Source organism: Chiroxiphia lanceolata, chromosome 1 (assembly GCF_009829145.1).
Source record: "Chiroxiphia lanceolata isolate bChiLan1 chromosome 1, bChiLan1.pri, whole genome shotgun sequence".
Classification (NCBI taxonomy): Eukaryota; Metazoa; Chordata; class Aves; order Passeriformes; family Pipridae; genus Chiroxiphia; species Chiroxiphia lanceolata.
In genome coordinates this window covers 135,985,453-136,003,204 of record NC_045637.1, presented here as the reverse complement: position 1 = coordinate 136,003,204, position 17,752 = coordinate 135,985,453, and the positions used below count along the sequence as shown (strand labels likewise).

At 35.6% G+C, this 17,752-nt stretch overlaps 1 protein-coding gene across 1 annotated transcript in view; it reads right to left on the bottom strand.

Annotated features, from left to right (window-relative positions):
* Nucleotides 1-17,752, bottom strand: part of MALRD1 (MAM and LDL receptor class A domain containing 1) — a 238,601-nt gene that overhangs the window by 199,247 nt on the left and 21,602 nt on the right. Inside the window, exons 8-10 of the mRNA XM_032689585.1 lie at nt 11,396-11,488; nt 8,994-9,201; nt 1,481-1,627 (exon numbers count right to left, since the gene is read on the bottom strand). Coding sequence (XP_032545476.1) covers nt 1,481-1,627; nt 8,994-9,201; nt 11,396-11,488 — 448 coding nt within the window. The remainder of the gene's footprint in view (nt 1-1,480; nt 1,628-8,993; nt 9,202-11,395; nt 11,489-17,752) is intronic.

Below are 17,752 nucleotides of genomic sequence, written 5' to 3'. Positions count from 1 at the left end.
TATTTAATGCTGGCAAAAACTCGCTCAAATTCTCAAATCCTAATTCTAAAGCTGTGGCTGTAACAGGCACAGTGATAGAATGGTAAAAAAACACCTCAGAAATACCACCTATACGTGGAATGCAACATTGCTGGACTCAAGAGGTAAGGCACGGTACCCTCAAGATCTGCTTGAGGCTTCAACCTGCAGCAACACTGAACCAAACTTGTAATGACTCAGGTATCAAAGCAGCTTAAGTGCAAAAGCACGCAGTTCCATATGGGCAATTTTAACATGCTACTTAGGCTGCAGAACAGATGTTTCTGCCAGTAGCCTTCCTTATGACCACATTACACCTCAGATCTCACCAGCATCTAGAACAGAGAAAGACACAGGCAGATCAGTGCTACTCTCTGGGGTTTTGAAAATTTGGAAGCTGTAACACAGTAGTGTTCACAGACAATGCAGTAATGCAGATCCAGTGTCACTCTACAGAGACAACAAAATGAAATATCAAACAGATGCTGAGAAAAGTGAGTAGCAACTTTGGTGCACTTCATCACACGGGGACTAATGGAAAAATAGGTACATGACTGTGCAGTTAGAATCATTCTATGGCACAGAAACACATCCTCATGTTTGCTCAGTTGAATTTTAACCCTAGAGTTGCTCTATCTTCGAGTGCTTGAGGTGGAATACTTAATATTTCACATTCCTTTGACATGAACATGGGAGAGAAGTGTGGAGGTCTGATTTTAGATAATACACATCATTAAATAAATTTAACTTAAAGGGCCATTGGACTGTAACCCAGATTTTAAAATAATCTGATCTCCAGTGTAAGCAAAGTAGTTACATTTTAATAAAATTAGTCACAGAATACTTGCCAATATTATTTGACAATGATAAACATGCTCAGCAATTTTATGTTATGCAGTGTGCCATAATAACACTTTAATTTTAAAAAAAATACTTGAAAACAGCCCTCTACTGCAATAAACTGTTTTTCCAGCTGAATGCATTGCATGGTAAATATGGGCTGAAGGAAGAACAACTCTTTAAAGGATATTATAGTCACTCTATTTTTCCCATACAATGTGGATTTATTTTAGCTGCCTTCTACAAAAAGCTACAGTCATAGTTTGCCCAAATAATACTTCCAGGAATGGCCTCTCTGTGTGTATAGGGTAAACAATGCTAATGATATGCACAGAAAAAGTCATCTGTCAGTTCAAAGGTCAATATCTCAAAAAACTGCATCAAGTCGCCACGTCAGATTGTGCCAGTCAAAAATGAGGGTTACAAAGGCATAGTAACCACATCCCAACTAAGAGCAGCCCAAACAGATGAGCTTTCTGTTACACACTAGTTATGTTATATACATACTATGTAGCACCTATTTCAAACTAGTTTTTATTATCAGTCTATGACCATTTACAAGAAGGAATTTTCATGGCAGAAGGAGGAAATAAGGGGGAAATAAAAAAGAAAGAAATCTCACCATGCCTCGTTTTAGTTGTATGACCACTGCCAGGGAGTTTCCTGTCAAGGGGAGCCTGTTCTTTCATTATGTTCCAGTCAGCATCACCTCTGCTCAGTGGCCTCCATCCACAAAGGTCAGTCTCAAAATCACATAAGGTGTAATTAGCTGTTGTAAGAGCAATAACAAGAGATCACTAAGTTGAATTTGATGCAGCAGTTTAATGCCAAAACTATGACTATTTTTATTTAGATGTACTGAGTCTTAAAGGAGCACCAATATATTTCACTGTCAGATTATTCAAACGGACAAAAAGTTCTAGAATACAGGTAACAGATAAGGCAGATCTTTCCTTTCTTAAGCAAACTCAGAACCATGAAGCAAACTACCTGCAAGAGAGCAAACTATATCATAGTAAAGATGAGACCTGTACATAGGCTGATAGATTATGAAAGTAATGTTATATATGTTTTAAAGATGAATTGTACTGGAAACTTAATTATGAATGTGTGGGGGAAATCAAATGTATTTAGAGTTTAAAATACATGGAAAGTGAAGATGAATTTAGCTTTCACCTAATTTATTTTTGAAAATGAGATTTAAATTTGTGAACTATTCAGATCTCCTAGAAATTTTTATTGCAAAGTAAAAGACCATTTTCTCAGTTGGTATGGATCAGACCAACTTAAATTTTATAACAATTTCACAGACTATTTCATTTATTGAGTACAAATAAATATTTTGATAAGAAAATTTTATACTCTGAGAGGTTTTTTTCCTGGTCCAGAACAGCTTCCCAAAGCAATACACTTAACTCTTCGGGTCACTTACTGCAACTGCAACCATTACTTTAGAACTGTATTTTTCACTTTCCACTTTCATGGCACATTCATCTGATCGTATCAGCCTTAGACACCATCATATATATTACTCCAATTTTCATATTGTACAAAATCAAAATGAAATGCATCTTTCTTCGAGCACTGTGGTAGCAAAGCTCTATGGTAAAAGTCTCCCTGGAATAAAGAGGTTATTTGAGCAGTTAAATCTTAAGGTACAAAATAAATCACAAATATCAGTCCCTCTTATCTGGCTTCACTGTATACAGTAAAATCTAATGGTGCATGCTTTTCTGTGCAATGCAGTATATTTAGTTAAACAAGAAACTTGGTTAACTTAGTTACAAATTCTTGTGCTTTTGACAAAGTATCTTTTAAATTAGGTTGCAGTTGCTAGTACATTAAGGTCCAATATGCAAATTGATATCCAAGACTAAGCTGTTTTGCTGTTCAGTCATTAATACTATGTCTAGGCATTGTGCTTTCCTTAGCTAAGCAGTCTTGAGAGAACCAATGTGACACAAAAAGGCAAACATTCCTTGCTTAAAAATCTCTTTCTTCTGGCCTACGTAACAGATCTGCATAAGCAGCTGGTTGCAGTGTCTGCATAGTAATATCCAAAAAGACATAAATAAATGACTATGTAGGAACAAAAAAAGAAGTTAAAATAATGGTTTATACATAAAACAGAAATCAAGATGGTACTAATGATAAGATCAAGAAGATATTTAGCACAAAAGTATTTTTTATTATTATTTGCTTTTAGCTAATCATTTAATTTTTGTTTGCTTTTAACTAATCAGAATAAACTCAACATCTTTTATGTGTTTAGACAAAGCCCATCACTGCCCTTGGTGTTCAACAGGAAGAAAGGTGTGAAATAGTGATTTGGTACATTGGTAGTCACTAGTACAATTTCTTCTAACACTATAGATGTAGAAAGAAGTGTCCAAATATCAAATTTTGGGCTGAATAGATAAGCAGTGGGGGAAAAAACCAAAAACAAACATGCACACACAGGAAGACACAATCCCAAATTGGTTTTGTTCACTGATTTTTTTCAAACTTTGTTCAAGTATGAACACAATTATAAAGGTAGGAAGAACATTCATGGTGGTGCACTTTTGGGTTTTTTTGTTGTTGTCCTTGTTGGGGGTTTTTTTGGGGGGCTGGGGAAAAAATAAAATATGATAACGTTGACCACATTTTAGATGCTACTTCTTTTTTTTTTTAATTACACCTGTCACTTGAAATTTAATACTCTATACAAGTATCCAGCCCTGCAGAAACACTGGGCCAGTCACTCACCAAACCCAAGTGTTCCACCCTGTGTAGTTTCTGGAAGTGATGCTTCATTTTTAAAAGTATAAATATACTGGAGAACAGCTAGACACCAAATGTGAGTGAAACCCAGTTGTCCAAGTTAACAGTTTGACTTAAACTTTATCCCTACTGAATTCTAAAAACTTAAGAAGTGCTTGTAAATGTTTAATCAAGCTTGAAAGAAAAGTTCTGTGCTTTGGCTAAAAAACAAATCCAAGTGAGACAGTTTCTCAATGTGTTTTTTCATTGCTCAGACATTAATAAACCTTAAGAAATGTGCCTTTCCCATCAAACCAGTGCATAATATTTATTCTTCACAGCCTGTTTTCTACATTTTTATCTGAAACTTCAAGTGATTATAGATGTTTCGCTTTCCATAGTCGGAAAAGATGCAATTGCATCACCTATAGTTTTTGAGCAGTCATACTATAGTTAAGTAAGCTTGACATAAGGCTCTTTTCTGACATATCATGTCCCTTCCTAATGCAACTTTTATCACCAGAGCTTATGTCTTTTATTTCACTAGGAAGATTTCACTGGATTCAAACTGTAGAAGGATTTTCAACATTTTGAATGGAAAACAACTCAATTCTCTGGTTTGTACATGCATCTATTTATAATTCAGTAAAACAGAAAGGAAAATAGAAATGAAACAACAATGTGCTTTCATTTTAATAACAAGCCAAATTTTTTTTCCATGTGGATATATCAGCGTATCTCAGTTAATCAAGAAGTAAATTATTACACCAGTTCTACAAATATCAATGATGCAACCAGGATAAAAAAAATACTCCGCAAACACTTGAATTTCAAGAAAAAGTGTAGCTTACGAAAGCCATAAAATACACTGGAAAGATTTTTCAATTAATATAAACCATTTTTCCACATATTAAAAAAAAAAAAAAAAAAGGGGAAAAGGAAGCAAAGCACATATTCCAAGAGCACTGGGAGGTAAAATGGGAATATTTTTTTTCTTTGACTAGTTTACTCTCTCCCAGCTTCTCATGATCCTCCCTGGGGGAAAACCAAAATAATTCTCTTAACTAGGCTGGGTTACCAGCAAATTAATATTCTTTCAGTATTGCTAACCTGAAACTGCATGAAGGTTTTCAATGCTACTCTGGCAGTTCAATCAAATGAACACAGCTGGGGACATTCAGTTAGTCTCTGCATCAGGTTGGTGTTTACCTGGCTAAGAGTATGGAATGAGAAGAACTGTTACCCTCACTCAGTGTGGCAGCACCTAAGCTTCTTTGGAATTTGGGGTATAAACCATCTGTATGGACAGCAACAAAAAAGGACAGTCATTTCTGGTTAACATTTAATGCAATTTTGGAAAGGGAAGGGTTACACACATACCTTCTTTCTGACTCTCTGTGCACTTTTCCTACCAGTGTGATTAGTTTTATTTATGTGGAATTCGCTAAATGATGCATACAGAGACATCACAGATGACCATAGGTCATCTAGCCTGAACTTCCATATGTCATAAATCATTAGACAGATACCTCATAACTCCCTGAGGTGAGATGGTCTCATCTCCTGAAACTCCTCAGTTACCTTGATTAGGGTTAAGAGGCTTATGGTGTTCAGAGAATCTCATGTCAGCCCTTGGTCTGCAGAGGTTCCGCTGACTTTGAGCTAATGGTTCTGGTGAAACCCAAAGGCAATGACACACAGTGCTTGTCAGCAATAAAGTCTGTGAAAATAATATGGGTGGAGCTTCTTGTTGTCCACATGCACATACAAGATTGATGAACAGATATTGACAATTTCAGAACAATAGTGTGTCACAGAAAACACGTAAATGTTTAATAAAACAAATGTTTCTTACTAAAAAATGCTCTTTCTACTTTAAAGTTGGATTTGTAGTAAAAGAATTTTCAGCTGTGCTCATCTGCTGTGGAAGGTTTCAAGGATTTGCAATTGTAAATTTCTATACTGTAAATGAAATGCAGTAAAAGGTATATGGCTTTGAAATGATACGAGTTTCCTTCATCCTACATATTTTATATTCATAAATTATACAAATCCTATGAAAAGCTGAGAATATTTAAGCTAATACTAGAGAGGTTAAATTAAAAGCAGAAGAGGTAAAGACAGGTATTTTAAAAAAACTTCTAATTAGGCTAAATGGAAGGTGATGCTCTTTCAGAAACAGCTGTAGGATGTCTCCTCCCTACAATAATTTCTGGCAATTTCCAGAAACTCTACTGTATCAAAGTGTGACATTACTTGAAAATAATTAATATTTTTAAGGCTAGACTTTTTCTAAGTTGCTAGGATTGGTAGCTGCTGATTAATTTGTGATTTTTTTATATGTATTGTGGATGTTATGTATAAACAATGTAAAATAATAGTAGGTATAGTGTTTGAAATATAAGTTATTTTTCACAGTATTTAGTGCAAAACTTCCTTTATCTTTGGTAGAAAGTAAAGAAAAGGCATCAGCATGAAAGGGATCTTTATAGTCCTTTAAATGATGTAGGTACTGCATTTCACTTTCTGTTCTGAATATATTTACTAGGTTTTGATAGTTTGCTGTCAGTCACTGTGAAATAAATTTAGAAGTGATCACAAATAAGTGATATTCAAAAAGACATAATGAAAATGGAGAATTTAATATTAAAACCATTAATTTCATAATTTATCAGTTCATTAGATTCATTGATTTCAACAAAGCTACTGAAATAAAGGTGTTTACTCGTGTATAAGACAAATTCCTGCTTTTTGAGTCTTTTAAGTCTCATATACATAAATACATATTTATACAAATGAGTAGAGATTAAACAGAAAGATTAAGAAGCGTTACAAAACACATAGGTATTTGTTCTTGTAATAAATTGTGTTATTAAAATACCATTCATGCCAAGTAAACATGACCAAAGAGAGACATTGCTTCTAACTTCCTTATTAAAATGAAACAAAGAAATTCTTAAGAGAAGAGGGGCATTCTTCACATTGTTAAGTAGCAGTTGTCTGCCTTTGTTTTCATTCAGTATGGAGATGTCAGCTTTTTCAGCACATGAGAGTACCTCATCAAAGGAAACTACTGAGGATGTGTTCAAGGACAGATGCTAAAACACTGAATAAAGACTAAAATGTGCATTATTGTACCAGATAGAAATTTTTACTGAAAATTAGTGTGACTGAACATAGTGCACTCTAAACATCACAGACAATTTCAAGATCTCGTGGAAAATGGATGTAATGGGAATAAAGGAGCAAAGGACAAAGATAAAGCAGGATTTTTTTCTTTACATCTCTTTTGTTCAAAATCGTGGAAAGTGTTAGAAAGGTGAATCTTCTAAGCTGACTAAACCATTGAATAGCCAAATTCCACCATTAGGGTCCTCTTTCCTGAAAAGGAGTGTGTGAAGTATCCAAGACAATACTATCCATTAAAATAGACCAACTTTAAAAATGGTTATTGATATTTTAAAGATGGCTATTTTTTTTTACTTTAGAAAAGAACCTTTCTTCACTCTTTTTTGAGAGTCCAAGTACACTTTTGTGCTCTGCTCCAAAAAAATGATACCTCTTAACCTCTGACTACCTCAACACAGTGAAGCAAACAATCCCTATACCTCAGGTTCAGCTGAGTGTACTATTTTCTTTAAACTGAAGGGAGTTAGTGGAGAATCAGTCCAATAGGTAAACCCAAGTTAACTGCAGAGGCAGCAGCAAAGAGCAGAGCACTATGCAGAGCAATTGAAGAAGGTTTTGCACTGACCGCCTGCCATCAGTCCTTACCCCAGCACATGAACTCTGGAGACTCCACAAAGAACAGCGTTGAGACTCCCAGGCCATTCTGATTTTTCTTTCTTCTGCCCACTCCCCAGTTTCTCTGACCCATTCACATCAGCATGATGGAAGAAATATTCCCAAGAGACCCACTGTGATCTTTCTTTAAAATACTGACTATATCTAGGTAATTTGTCAGTCTTTTGGTCATCCAGTGCCAACGTCCAGTGTCTGAGGCACAGGGGTGTACCTGTAAGTACATGGTTAACAGCTGCCCTTCAACTGTGACAATTATTTTTCATCCTCTTTTTAAACATTGAAATTATTCTTTTATATTCCTAGTCACTATTCACCACAATTCTCTCCCATTGTTATGAAGTGAGATGGCTAAATTGCTGAGAAATGCAGTCCAATTTTTAAAGTACAATTAAATCTCATTCCATTCCTCATAAAGAACATAAGAGGACTCTCCTCACTCCTACCAGCAAACACACAGAGCTAGCAGCATAGGGTCAAGTCTTGTAAAAAAGGAAAAGAGATCTCCGAGGGAGACCCTGTAGACTTTAATGTTTGTTTTGATTCTACCTAGAGATAAAACAGTGTATACCTTCCTATTTAAAATGTTATTTCAGCATTTGCACATATTACTTGTTTCAGAGATGGTTCCCACAGGGTTATTTAAGTAATCGAAAAAAAAATTGAAGATTCAGACTGTGAGTTAAAAAAAAAAGCTCGTAGTCACAAATAGTTCCTAAAGTCTCATCAGGCAATTAGAAAATAAAACATTATCAGTGTTTTTCATCCAGCTATCTTGAGCAATACACAAAATTTTAATTGGTACCTCCCAGCAGCAATACATATCATCACCGATATCTTAAATAGGTGAAGAGTTTTTATCTGCAACATACGTTTAAGTGTTACTACCACAGGCAAATATACATACAGATGTACACGCTATAAGGTTAATTTTAGAAGTCTCTAAAGTAGTTTTCACAGGAGATCTAAAATTATTCAGAATTATTATAGACATTTTCCAGTAATTTCAAGTATTTTCTTTTACTCTTGTTTGTACAGTAGAAATTGTGGCTTCTAACCAAAGTTACCTTCAACTGCAAATATAATGAAGAAGATGTAGCTTCTGAACAGTGGCCCATTTGTATGATGATTTGTATCACCATGCAAATATCATGTCACTTAATGCATTTTCTGACAGTAACTCACAGACAGTTTAAATTAGAAAACTATTCTAACAACAAATGCCACCCAAGGTAGATTTCATTCTCTAGCAAATTAGGGAAGTAGAGGTTATAAAAGTGCTATATAGGGAATACATACAAGTAAAAATATGCTAAATACTGCATTTTAGCAAATACTTAAAAAAATTACTATCTGGATCTAAAACGTAATGCTGAGGTCTGACAGAGAAACAGAAAGCAATGGGAAGAAGAAAAATGCACAGCAGAAAATACTATGAACATTTTCACTAACCTGAAAGCAATTAAGTATTCTGGGGAAAAGAAGCCATAGAAATTAACAATATTTTTTCTAGTGATTTGTTATATAGAACTCATTGGGTTTCACAATATTCTTCAGCACAATGTTCTTCTAAAACAATGAGATTCACTTACAGCAGGCTGCTGGGTCCTCATCGCTGCCATCAGAACAATCTGAGTGGGAGTCACAGGCTGATCCAAGTGCTGTGGACTGCCCATCTCTGCAGGTGAATTCTTCTAAGGAGCAGAAACCTGGTGACTCTGATGGTGCAATGTCCAAGAGCCGGATGTTGTTCAGACAAATGAAACCTGCCCTGCTCTGGAGTGTTCCTTTAAACATAAGCTGTGGATTGTTACAGTTAAAATATTTGTGTTAACAGACAACAAACTGATTTTTATTTATATAAAAGAGTTCTAAGCTTAAAAAGCACTGCATACTTTCCATTACAAATAATCTGAAATTTTGTATGATTATCTCAGGTTGAGATTTCTGAAAATTTTCAGCTAAAATGGTTTGATGAACTCCAAGAATGAAGTTAAAAAAAAAAAAACAACAAAAAACTATTTTAAAGAAAAACTCATAATCTCATAAGCATTTAGCTAAAAAGTTGTAATGTCTCTGTGCTTTAGAAAGGTGTCCTGAAATGTAATATCCTAAAGACTCCATCTTCCTTTCTGAAGTCTCTTCATAACCTCATTTTGCAGATACCTAAGAGAAAAATTTTCACTTACAGTCACAGGTGCATAAAATGGGCTGGGGACTGTCCTCAGACACCACTTGGCATAGCAGAGCCTAACAACTCGTGCCTGTTTCATAACTTAAGATAAAATGGATGCACCCAGTCTCTGCAGTGAGATTGGTCCCTACTTGCTTGTTATCCTGGAGCTGTTCTGGGCACTGTCTGGGAGATGGCTGATTTGCTTGGGTCAAATCCTTGCTAGGGACCATGCTAATGTTTTAATTATATGGACTGTCACTCACCAATATTGGGCCTGTGCCCTCACCCGGGTTATATTACTGCTATTGATTTAGAGAAATTCAAGGAGCATTTTTCTTTCTGACAGAGTTCCCTTGCTCTGAGCAGATTTAGGACAAGCTGATTTATGGCAATGAAATTTCAGATGAACATCTCTTGCTCCTGGCCATGGAGGAGCCCACCTCCACTGGGCCTCAAAACAAGGAGATTACCCCACTTGTACTCTCCAGGTTTCTTTTACCTGAGCTAAAACAGCAAGCAGGATATCAAAAAGATTAAGACTGCAATGAAAGAAAGCACTGAAAAACAAGAACTGGAGGAATAAATAGGAATAAATAAAAATGGAGTTGTGGGGTTTGACCAGCTGGGACATGACCATACTGTATCCCAGAAAGTATTTACACGCAAAAGTCAGAAAGCACAGTGTAAGAGTACCGGACAAAACAGAAGGAAATAGAACAGTTGTTTTTTTGGGACATAAGCAGAAGGGTCTAGCATACTCCCCAAAGCCTGGGAATTAGGTTGGAGTGAAATCTCAAGAGGCATTTTTCTTTCTAAACAATGAGAACGTTATATGTCGTTATCTTCCACTAGAGACAATTTCTTCACAATGACAAAAGCCTTCTGACACTCTGCATTCTCTATTGGTTCAAACAGCACAATGCTGTGCAGAAACCATGACACAGCCACATAATTAAAGATAATATCTTTCCTTTCCTAAGTACAAGTGATCCTTGCAGTCTTTGTACAAGAATACATAGTTTTGGATCTCTACTTATATACATACAACTTCAGCAGGCTTTTTATTTATTTATTTATTTTGTTACTATTTATTTGTTTGTTTATTTTTAGATACTATAGATAGCCTAATTACACATCTGCTTGTTTATTCACACATGTCCTTGTGTGAAAAGGAGAGGTGGGCAACAACATGCATTGAGAACCTAATAGCTTCTTGAAATGCATTCATTCTAATATCTGTCCAAACATCGATTCCTGCAGTAGGCTTAGTCTTTGTCCTTTCACAGAGATTATAGTTTCAACTGATTGTTGAAACTGTAAAATATGATGGTTATTTGCAGAATTACAAAAAAAAAATTAAAATTTACTTAAAATGAAAACTTGTAAATTAATAAAAGAATGGAGTAGTTGCAAATTAACATTCTTCTCTGTGCCTGTAAACTCAAGGAGGAGGTATCCTCTCAATTAGTAGTTTACATAATTTCTCTGAAATCCCGCAAAGATTATTTAGATAATCTTACACAATAGTATATATATTTAAATGAATTAATAACACCTGAGATGGACTCAGATGACTAATCAAATCAGGTGAGATTTGTATTCATTTTCTTGCATGTTATTAGAGATCAGTAGCTTCTGCATGCGATGCTTGTGTAGATGTTTTGTTGAGCTACAACCAGATATTTATTCATATTGAGGAAACAGCAAGATATTCAGGATGTATATAATTTTAGCAATTTTTTCATTTTCCTAGAAGCTCTGTAAACAACGAAGTAAAGCATCTCCAAAAATTGAGCATGTACTTTTTTTCATTCATACCTTTAATTTTTCTAGTCCTCTTGGTAGCTGTATATTTACTTTGACCCATTCCTTCTTAGTCATGATATTGGTTTCCCATAAGACATATTCCTCCTGTAAAATGTAGAAAACAATGTTATAAAGATATTTTTTGTTCCTCTAGAAATTATCAAGGCCATTTTCTTGTTCTTGATCTTTTCATAACCCAACCAAATGGCCAATATATACAAAGTAGCTCTATGTGAGAAAATAGAGCTTCATATATTTGTTTGCAATCTTTGCACTGAGGTCTATGGGAGAGGGGGGAAACAAGACATGTTCACTGTGATTAAACAGACTAATATAGTTATCAGGAGTTGGGAGAATTAAAGTTAATTAATATGCAAATTAAGCCATGTTATTGCTGAAGTTAACAATATCTTTCCATGGTGCTCTCTACATAAGTTTCCTGTTCATAAATAACTGCTAATATTAGGTTGTGTTAGATTTAGTTTTCTTAGAACTGAGTTTGGGATCTGTCAGTTGCGCTAAAACTTTTTTTTTTAAATCTGTAAAGCAAGCACACAGAGTACAATCTGACAACTTCTAGTCATGTTCTGAGTTACCCTAATCCCTATTTTCACTCCACCTCCTAAGGATAAAAGCAAGTCTGCTAAATATGGTTAGGTTGCCTTTATGCAAGCACTCAAAGCCCTTTTGATTCAATAATCTGGCAAAAACAGCTTGTGCTCATCCTGCTTCTGGTCATGATCCTGTCTGGAATATACTGAGGCCAGTATAAAGAAAAGAAGGTAGCAGTTTGAATTTCATATACCTACACAGAATCTTTTCAAGAACAGCTTCAAAACAGACCAAAACCAGAAGGACGGAAAAAACCTGTGGAAAATTTAATAAAGGCTATACATACAAACAGACTCACCATTACAGATATCAATATTGAGACTCCTTTTAGGAAATACTGCTCATAATTTTTCCACAGAAGATATTACAGAATTAGTGACAGTTCAGAAAAATATTCAAAGCAGAGTAAGAGAAAGGGAAAGTCCCTTGTATGAAGATAAATTGAAAGTATAAAAACAATTCATCTTACAGGAGACTAATAAGTGGGATTATGATAGGAATGTGAAACGTTACCAATACTATGGACAAGGACAGTTATCTTCTTTCCTGTCTTGTGATATAAAAAAGAGGAGAAAGATGCTGTCTACTGCTTGATAGGCATTGAGGTCTCTGACAGCAGAATTACACTGATATGATTTGTGATGTGTAGCCAATTAAAGTTCTTTCTTTACCAATCCTGTTCTGACATACCAACAATACCGGAAGGTTAAATCTCTATTGAAAATACATTTAAAGATCGGAAAACTGCAAGACAGAGCCAAGGCAATACCCTTACTCCAAACACTAAATTACAGATGAGATCAAATTTGGATAAACCACATGACATATTTGATTTCAGAACTAAAAGTCAGCTGTGAGTTTCCACATAGGTATGGGATGTATTTGTCCACTTGTTCATGTAACAGATATTCAGCAAAAGTCTTTCAATATAGAGAACACTTAATTCTATGTAAAACTTACTTCATTTTCCTAAATAATTCAGCTTCCAGAGGAAATCTATTAGCCTACAGTGGGTACATATAAGACACAGAAACTGATGATGTACTAGGAACCATACTGCATGCTAGGTAGAAACCATAGCCTGTGGTTAAGTGACTGTTTTAGCTACTGTATTCCCCCCACACCTACATATACGAATGCTCCAAACACATTTGTATACCCTTTGGGAATACTCTACATTTGCTGTGTCTTTCACTGTATGCACCTGGATACTATAACTTAGTTCACATTCAAATAACAGCTGAGATATCTAGCCCCATGACCATCTTTCTCCCAAATTTATTTTAATAAGAACAACTTGTAGCAGTAAACTTGATTTTTCTGTGCACTTTAGTATCCAGATCTTCTAAGGCAGTTTTTTACACTGAAGTCACCTCAGATGTACCAAAATTTTAAACTGTCTATTGTTCCATACAGTAGACTTTACCCTCTGATTTTATACAGCTCTAAGAAACCAATATTATTGTTTCCCTTCCTTACAATATTTCTCTGCCAGCATTCATCCTGTTTGTCAGATTCTTCTACCTCTTTGGAACAAATAGGTTAACACCTCTAGCACATTCCTTGCATCACTAGCTTTCTTTTAAAATGTGGAAAGTATTGGTTTTCCAGTACTTTCCTTCAAGATTTATTTCAGTTATGCTGGGGAACAGTTGCTCAAGATACCTTCACTCTATTCCCCTTATTGTGATATATTACTATTGATAAACAGTTTTTTGTAAAACTAAAATGGGTAAGAATTGTTCCTTTTCCCAGCAATGTTTTTTCTGAGATAACACTAGTCAGATTTGTAGGACAGAAGAGACTATCATGACTTTTACTAAAATACTCCATTTCTGAAATAGACCTTTTTTTTTTTTGATATTTCTTTACAGATACAAGCACTACTGTGCAACTGCACCCATTATTTTGTTCCTGCTTCTCTCATTTCAGAGAGCAATTTGGAACAAAGATTTATGGAACAATGATTAATGGATCAACTTAGTGTTGATCACTAAGTACACTAAGGAGTGTACTTAATGTGGTTTTTGCAAGTGTTGGTGAACACCCAGAAAAATTTTAGTTCATTAGGGTACAAATATGATTGCACATATAAACATTAGTTGAAATCACATTTTATTGTCTAATTTCCATCTGTTTTTTAAGCTGTACTAGATGTAAAGATAAAAGGAAGAAACCCATTGCTTAATGGGAGAAATAAACAAGTAAAGAATGGCAAATGATAGACTGAAGTTAACATTATATTATTTGGTTTCAGTTTTCACAGAAAATTTTAAAATTTATCTGACAATTGATATTGTTGATTGTATGGACAGACTGGGGAACAAGACACTGGAGAATATTGCCAGGGAAAGGGATCTCAGGGTCCCTGAATATGAGTCAGCAGTGCCCTGGCAGCCAGGAGGGCCAACCGTGTCCTGGGAGGCATCAAGCAAAGCATCACCAGCTGGGCGAGGGAGGAGATTGTTCCTCTCTGTACTGGGGTAGCCTCACCTTGAATATTGTGGCAGTTTTGGGCTCAGCAATATGAGAAAGATATGAAGCTGTTAGAGATTGTCCAAAGGAGGGCAGTAAAGATGGTAAAGGACATTGAGGGGAAGCCGTATGAGGAGTGGCTGAGGTCACTTGGTTTGTTCAGCCTGGAGGAGAGGAGACTGAGGAGAGACCTCATTGCTGCTACAACTTCCTTGTGAGGGGAAGAGGAGGGGCAGGCACTGATCTCTTCTCTGTGGTGACCAGTGACAGGACCTGAAGGAATGGCCTGAAGTTGTGTCAGGGGAGGTTTAGGTTGGATATTAGGAAAAGGTTCTTCACCCAGAGGGTGGTTGGGCACTGGAACAGGCTCCCCAGGGAAGTGGTCACAGCACCAAGCCTGACAGAGTTCAAGAAGCATTTGGTCAATGCTCTCAGGCTCATGGTATGATTCTTGGGACTGTCCTGTGCAGGGTCAGGACCTGGACTCCAATGATCCTTATGTGTACCTTCCAATTTAGCATATTCTATGATTCTATGAATATTTTATGTTAGTTGAACAGTTCATATTGCCAAAAGGGAATGCAAACAAGGCTGAAATAGAAGAATAATGTTACAAATATCTATAAACCATTAAGTACTGAAACTGGAATGGAATCAGGAAGTGTTAAGTAAAGTTTACATAATGAAGGGAATATCTCACTATGAACAGCCAGCTCTGAGAACCTGAGGAGAATGTGCGGAAAACTAGAGAACTGGCACAACAAAGGACATATATTGCAGTTAAGGGAAAAATACAGACTGTGCAATTATAGCAAAGTTGCTGAACAACTCTTAAGACAATGAACAAATTTACTCATGGCAATCTCGTAAGCAAGTAGAGAATTAGAAAGTGAGAAACCAACATTAGCTGCTTCTAATGAGGAGTGAGTTGCATTCAGTGAGTGCAATGTTTGTGGTTTTTTTCATCAAAATAGACTTGAAAAAGTAGACTTTACTTCACTTTATAAAGGCTTTTAACATAATGTCATAAGACATTCTTTAAAAAAAATGTGTAGATGAAATTACATGGATGTACAAATAGAAATGTGAGATTATTTTAAAGAGGAGACATCAATAGTTTTCTATCAAACTAAAATAAAATTATAATAGAGCTCTGCATAGCTCTGTTCCAGGTCCTGGTGTAATTATAGTGCTGACGAACTTACTGGAGAGTGTGGAGAGTGGAATGACAAATAAATTTTAAAATAATGTGGATAACACTAAATTGGGAGGAGTTACAAGAAATCTGAAGGACATCATTAGAATTTAAAATCGTCTCAGTATGCACAACCCAGTTTTAAACCAATAAGACAAAGTTCAAAGACATATGAATCACAGTTAAGAAAGAAAAATCAAATGGTCAAATAGTAGTCTTTAATGAAGAGCAACTTTGCCAAGCCAGCAATAAAAGAAGAAAAGCTGCAGATTATAATGGACTGCAAACTAAATGTAAGTAAACAATAGGTTTCTATTGACAAAAGGAGTCCATTTTCCCTGTCCTTCTTAAACCCAAGAGCAATTTAGATTCCCTGTCTTACAACTGATGACATAATATCTATATTAGACAATACGTTCACTCTTCTTTGCTCTCTCTGTTGAAAGGGTGAGGAAGGCCAGGGATACATTTACAACATCTGTGGTCTTGTTCTCTAAGAACAGTAGTAAAACTGTACATTAAGTGTAATCCAGTCTCCATTTGTGTCAGGCCTGTCAGTGCTGGGACTTAGCAAAAGTTATTCAAAGACAAGTGGTTCTGATCAATAAATACAGTAATAGGATGTGCAGAGAAACTGCATGGAACATGCAATTGAGAAGTCATCTTGAATGACAGCCTCCAGGACAACAACTCTGTTGTCTTCCAGGGTCAGAATCAGCATTTGTCTTTCATTTCTGTTTCTCAGTATTGGCTAGCTTTGAAGATTCATTTCGTTTTCATAAAAATGTGTAAACCCCAACTCTCCCTTCTTTTCTGCTTAAGAAGTCTCAAATATGAGTCTATATGGTTTTGTTTTTGAAACTATCAACAGAAGTTTCTTAATGTTATTATGGCAAATTTTGCATCAGCTTTAAATAACTTTATGTGCAATAAAAACACTTCTGACTGAAGGTAAAATTAAATAACTAAAACATAAAAGGGCTAAGAGAATCTATGGAAACAGAATGGACTGACCTGATGTAATAACCACCAAAAATATTCTTCTTATGCTTATGTAAGGACCTGTTTATAAATTAGTTGGTTCGATCTAGGCTCCCAGTTCTATGGGAACTCAAATATCAGTTTTCTTATGGTTTTGGCTCAAATCATTTGCTCTATTTTCAGGAAAAGAAAACTCTTAAATTGGGTACACTGATCCTACTTAGGTGAACCACTAAAATCAGTATTCGGATTCCGTCTCAAGGTTGCCATGAGTGTCATACCTGGGAATTTATTGGCGAGTACTATGGCACAAATCTCCATGCATTCTGACCAGAACACTGATTATGTTACAATTCCCTGGTACAGTAATGGGTCATCGAAAAATACAACTATTTTTATAAATGAAACACAGCAGTTTTTCATGCTGTTTTCATGAGTACTCAGAGTCAGAAAGAAATAAATTATTTCCATTACCTGTTCCTATGTTTAGACCTCTTGGTAGTGTTACCCTTCGGGGTTTTTAGCATCTTATCTTTGTGAATGAAGTAGATCTCTTTTTAAATACAAATGTATTGTTGGGTGATAAGAATTCAACTCCAACACCACGATATGAGAGCCATTAACTTAATGAGACCAGCTCTATTGCTCTTGCTTTCATTAAGTAGCAGTACAAAGCATCAATATTAAGCTATTAAACCAGACTTTCAAAAGAGAACATCAGAAACCTCTACAAGGCAAGGGAGGTAAAAAAGATGGAAATAGCATAGCTCAACTGGGATTTGTGTTTCAGTTTGACAAGGCTGTTTTATCTACTAATAGGCAAAAGAATAGGAAAATAACTTCTCTAAGACTTGGGCAAAACAAATCAAGTATCTAATCAAGAACTTTCCAGTTATCCTGAGTCAACAACTTTATTTTTTTCTGTGTCTCCGTAGACAAAAGCACCTATTTTCATATTTCCAGAACAGGAAGAAGGCTAGAAAAGCTGTTTTCCCCTGAAATCCCCAATTTATTTAATTCTGTAATAGCTTGGGGGTGCCCTTGAAGTCTTATTGCAGAACATTCACCCATCAAATTAGTTTATGGCTGAGATGGCAAATACCCAG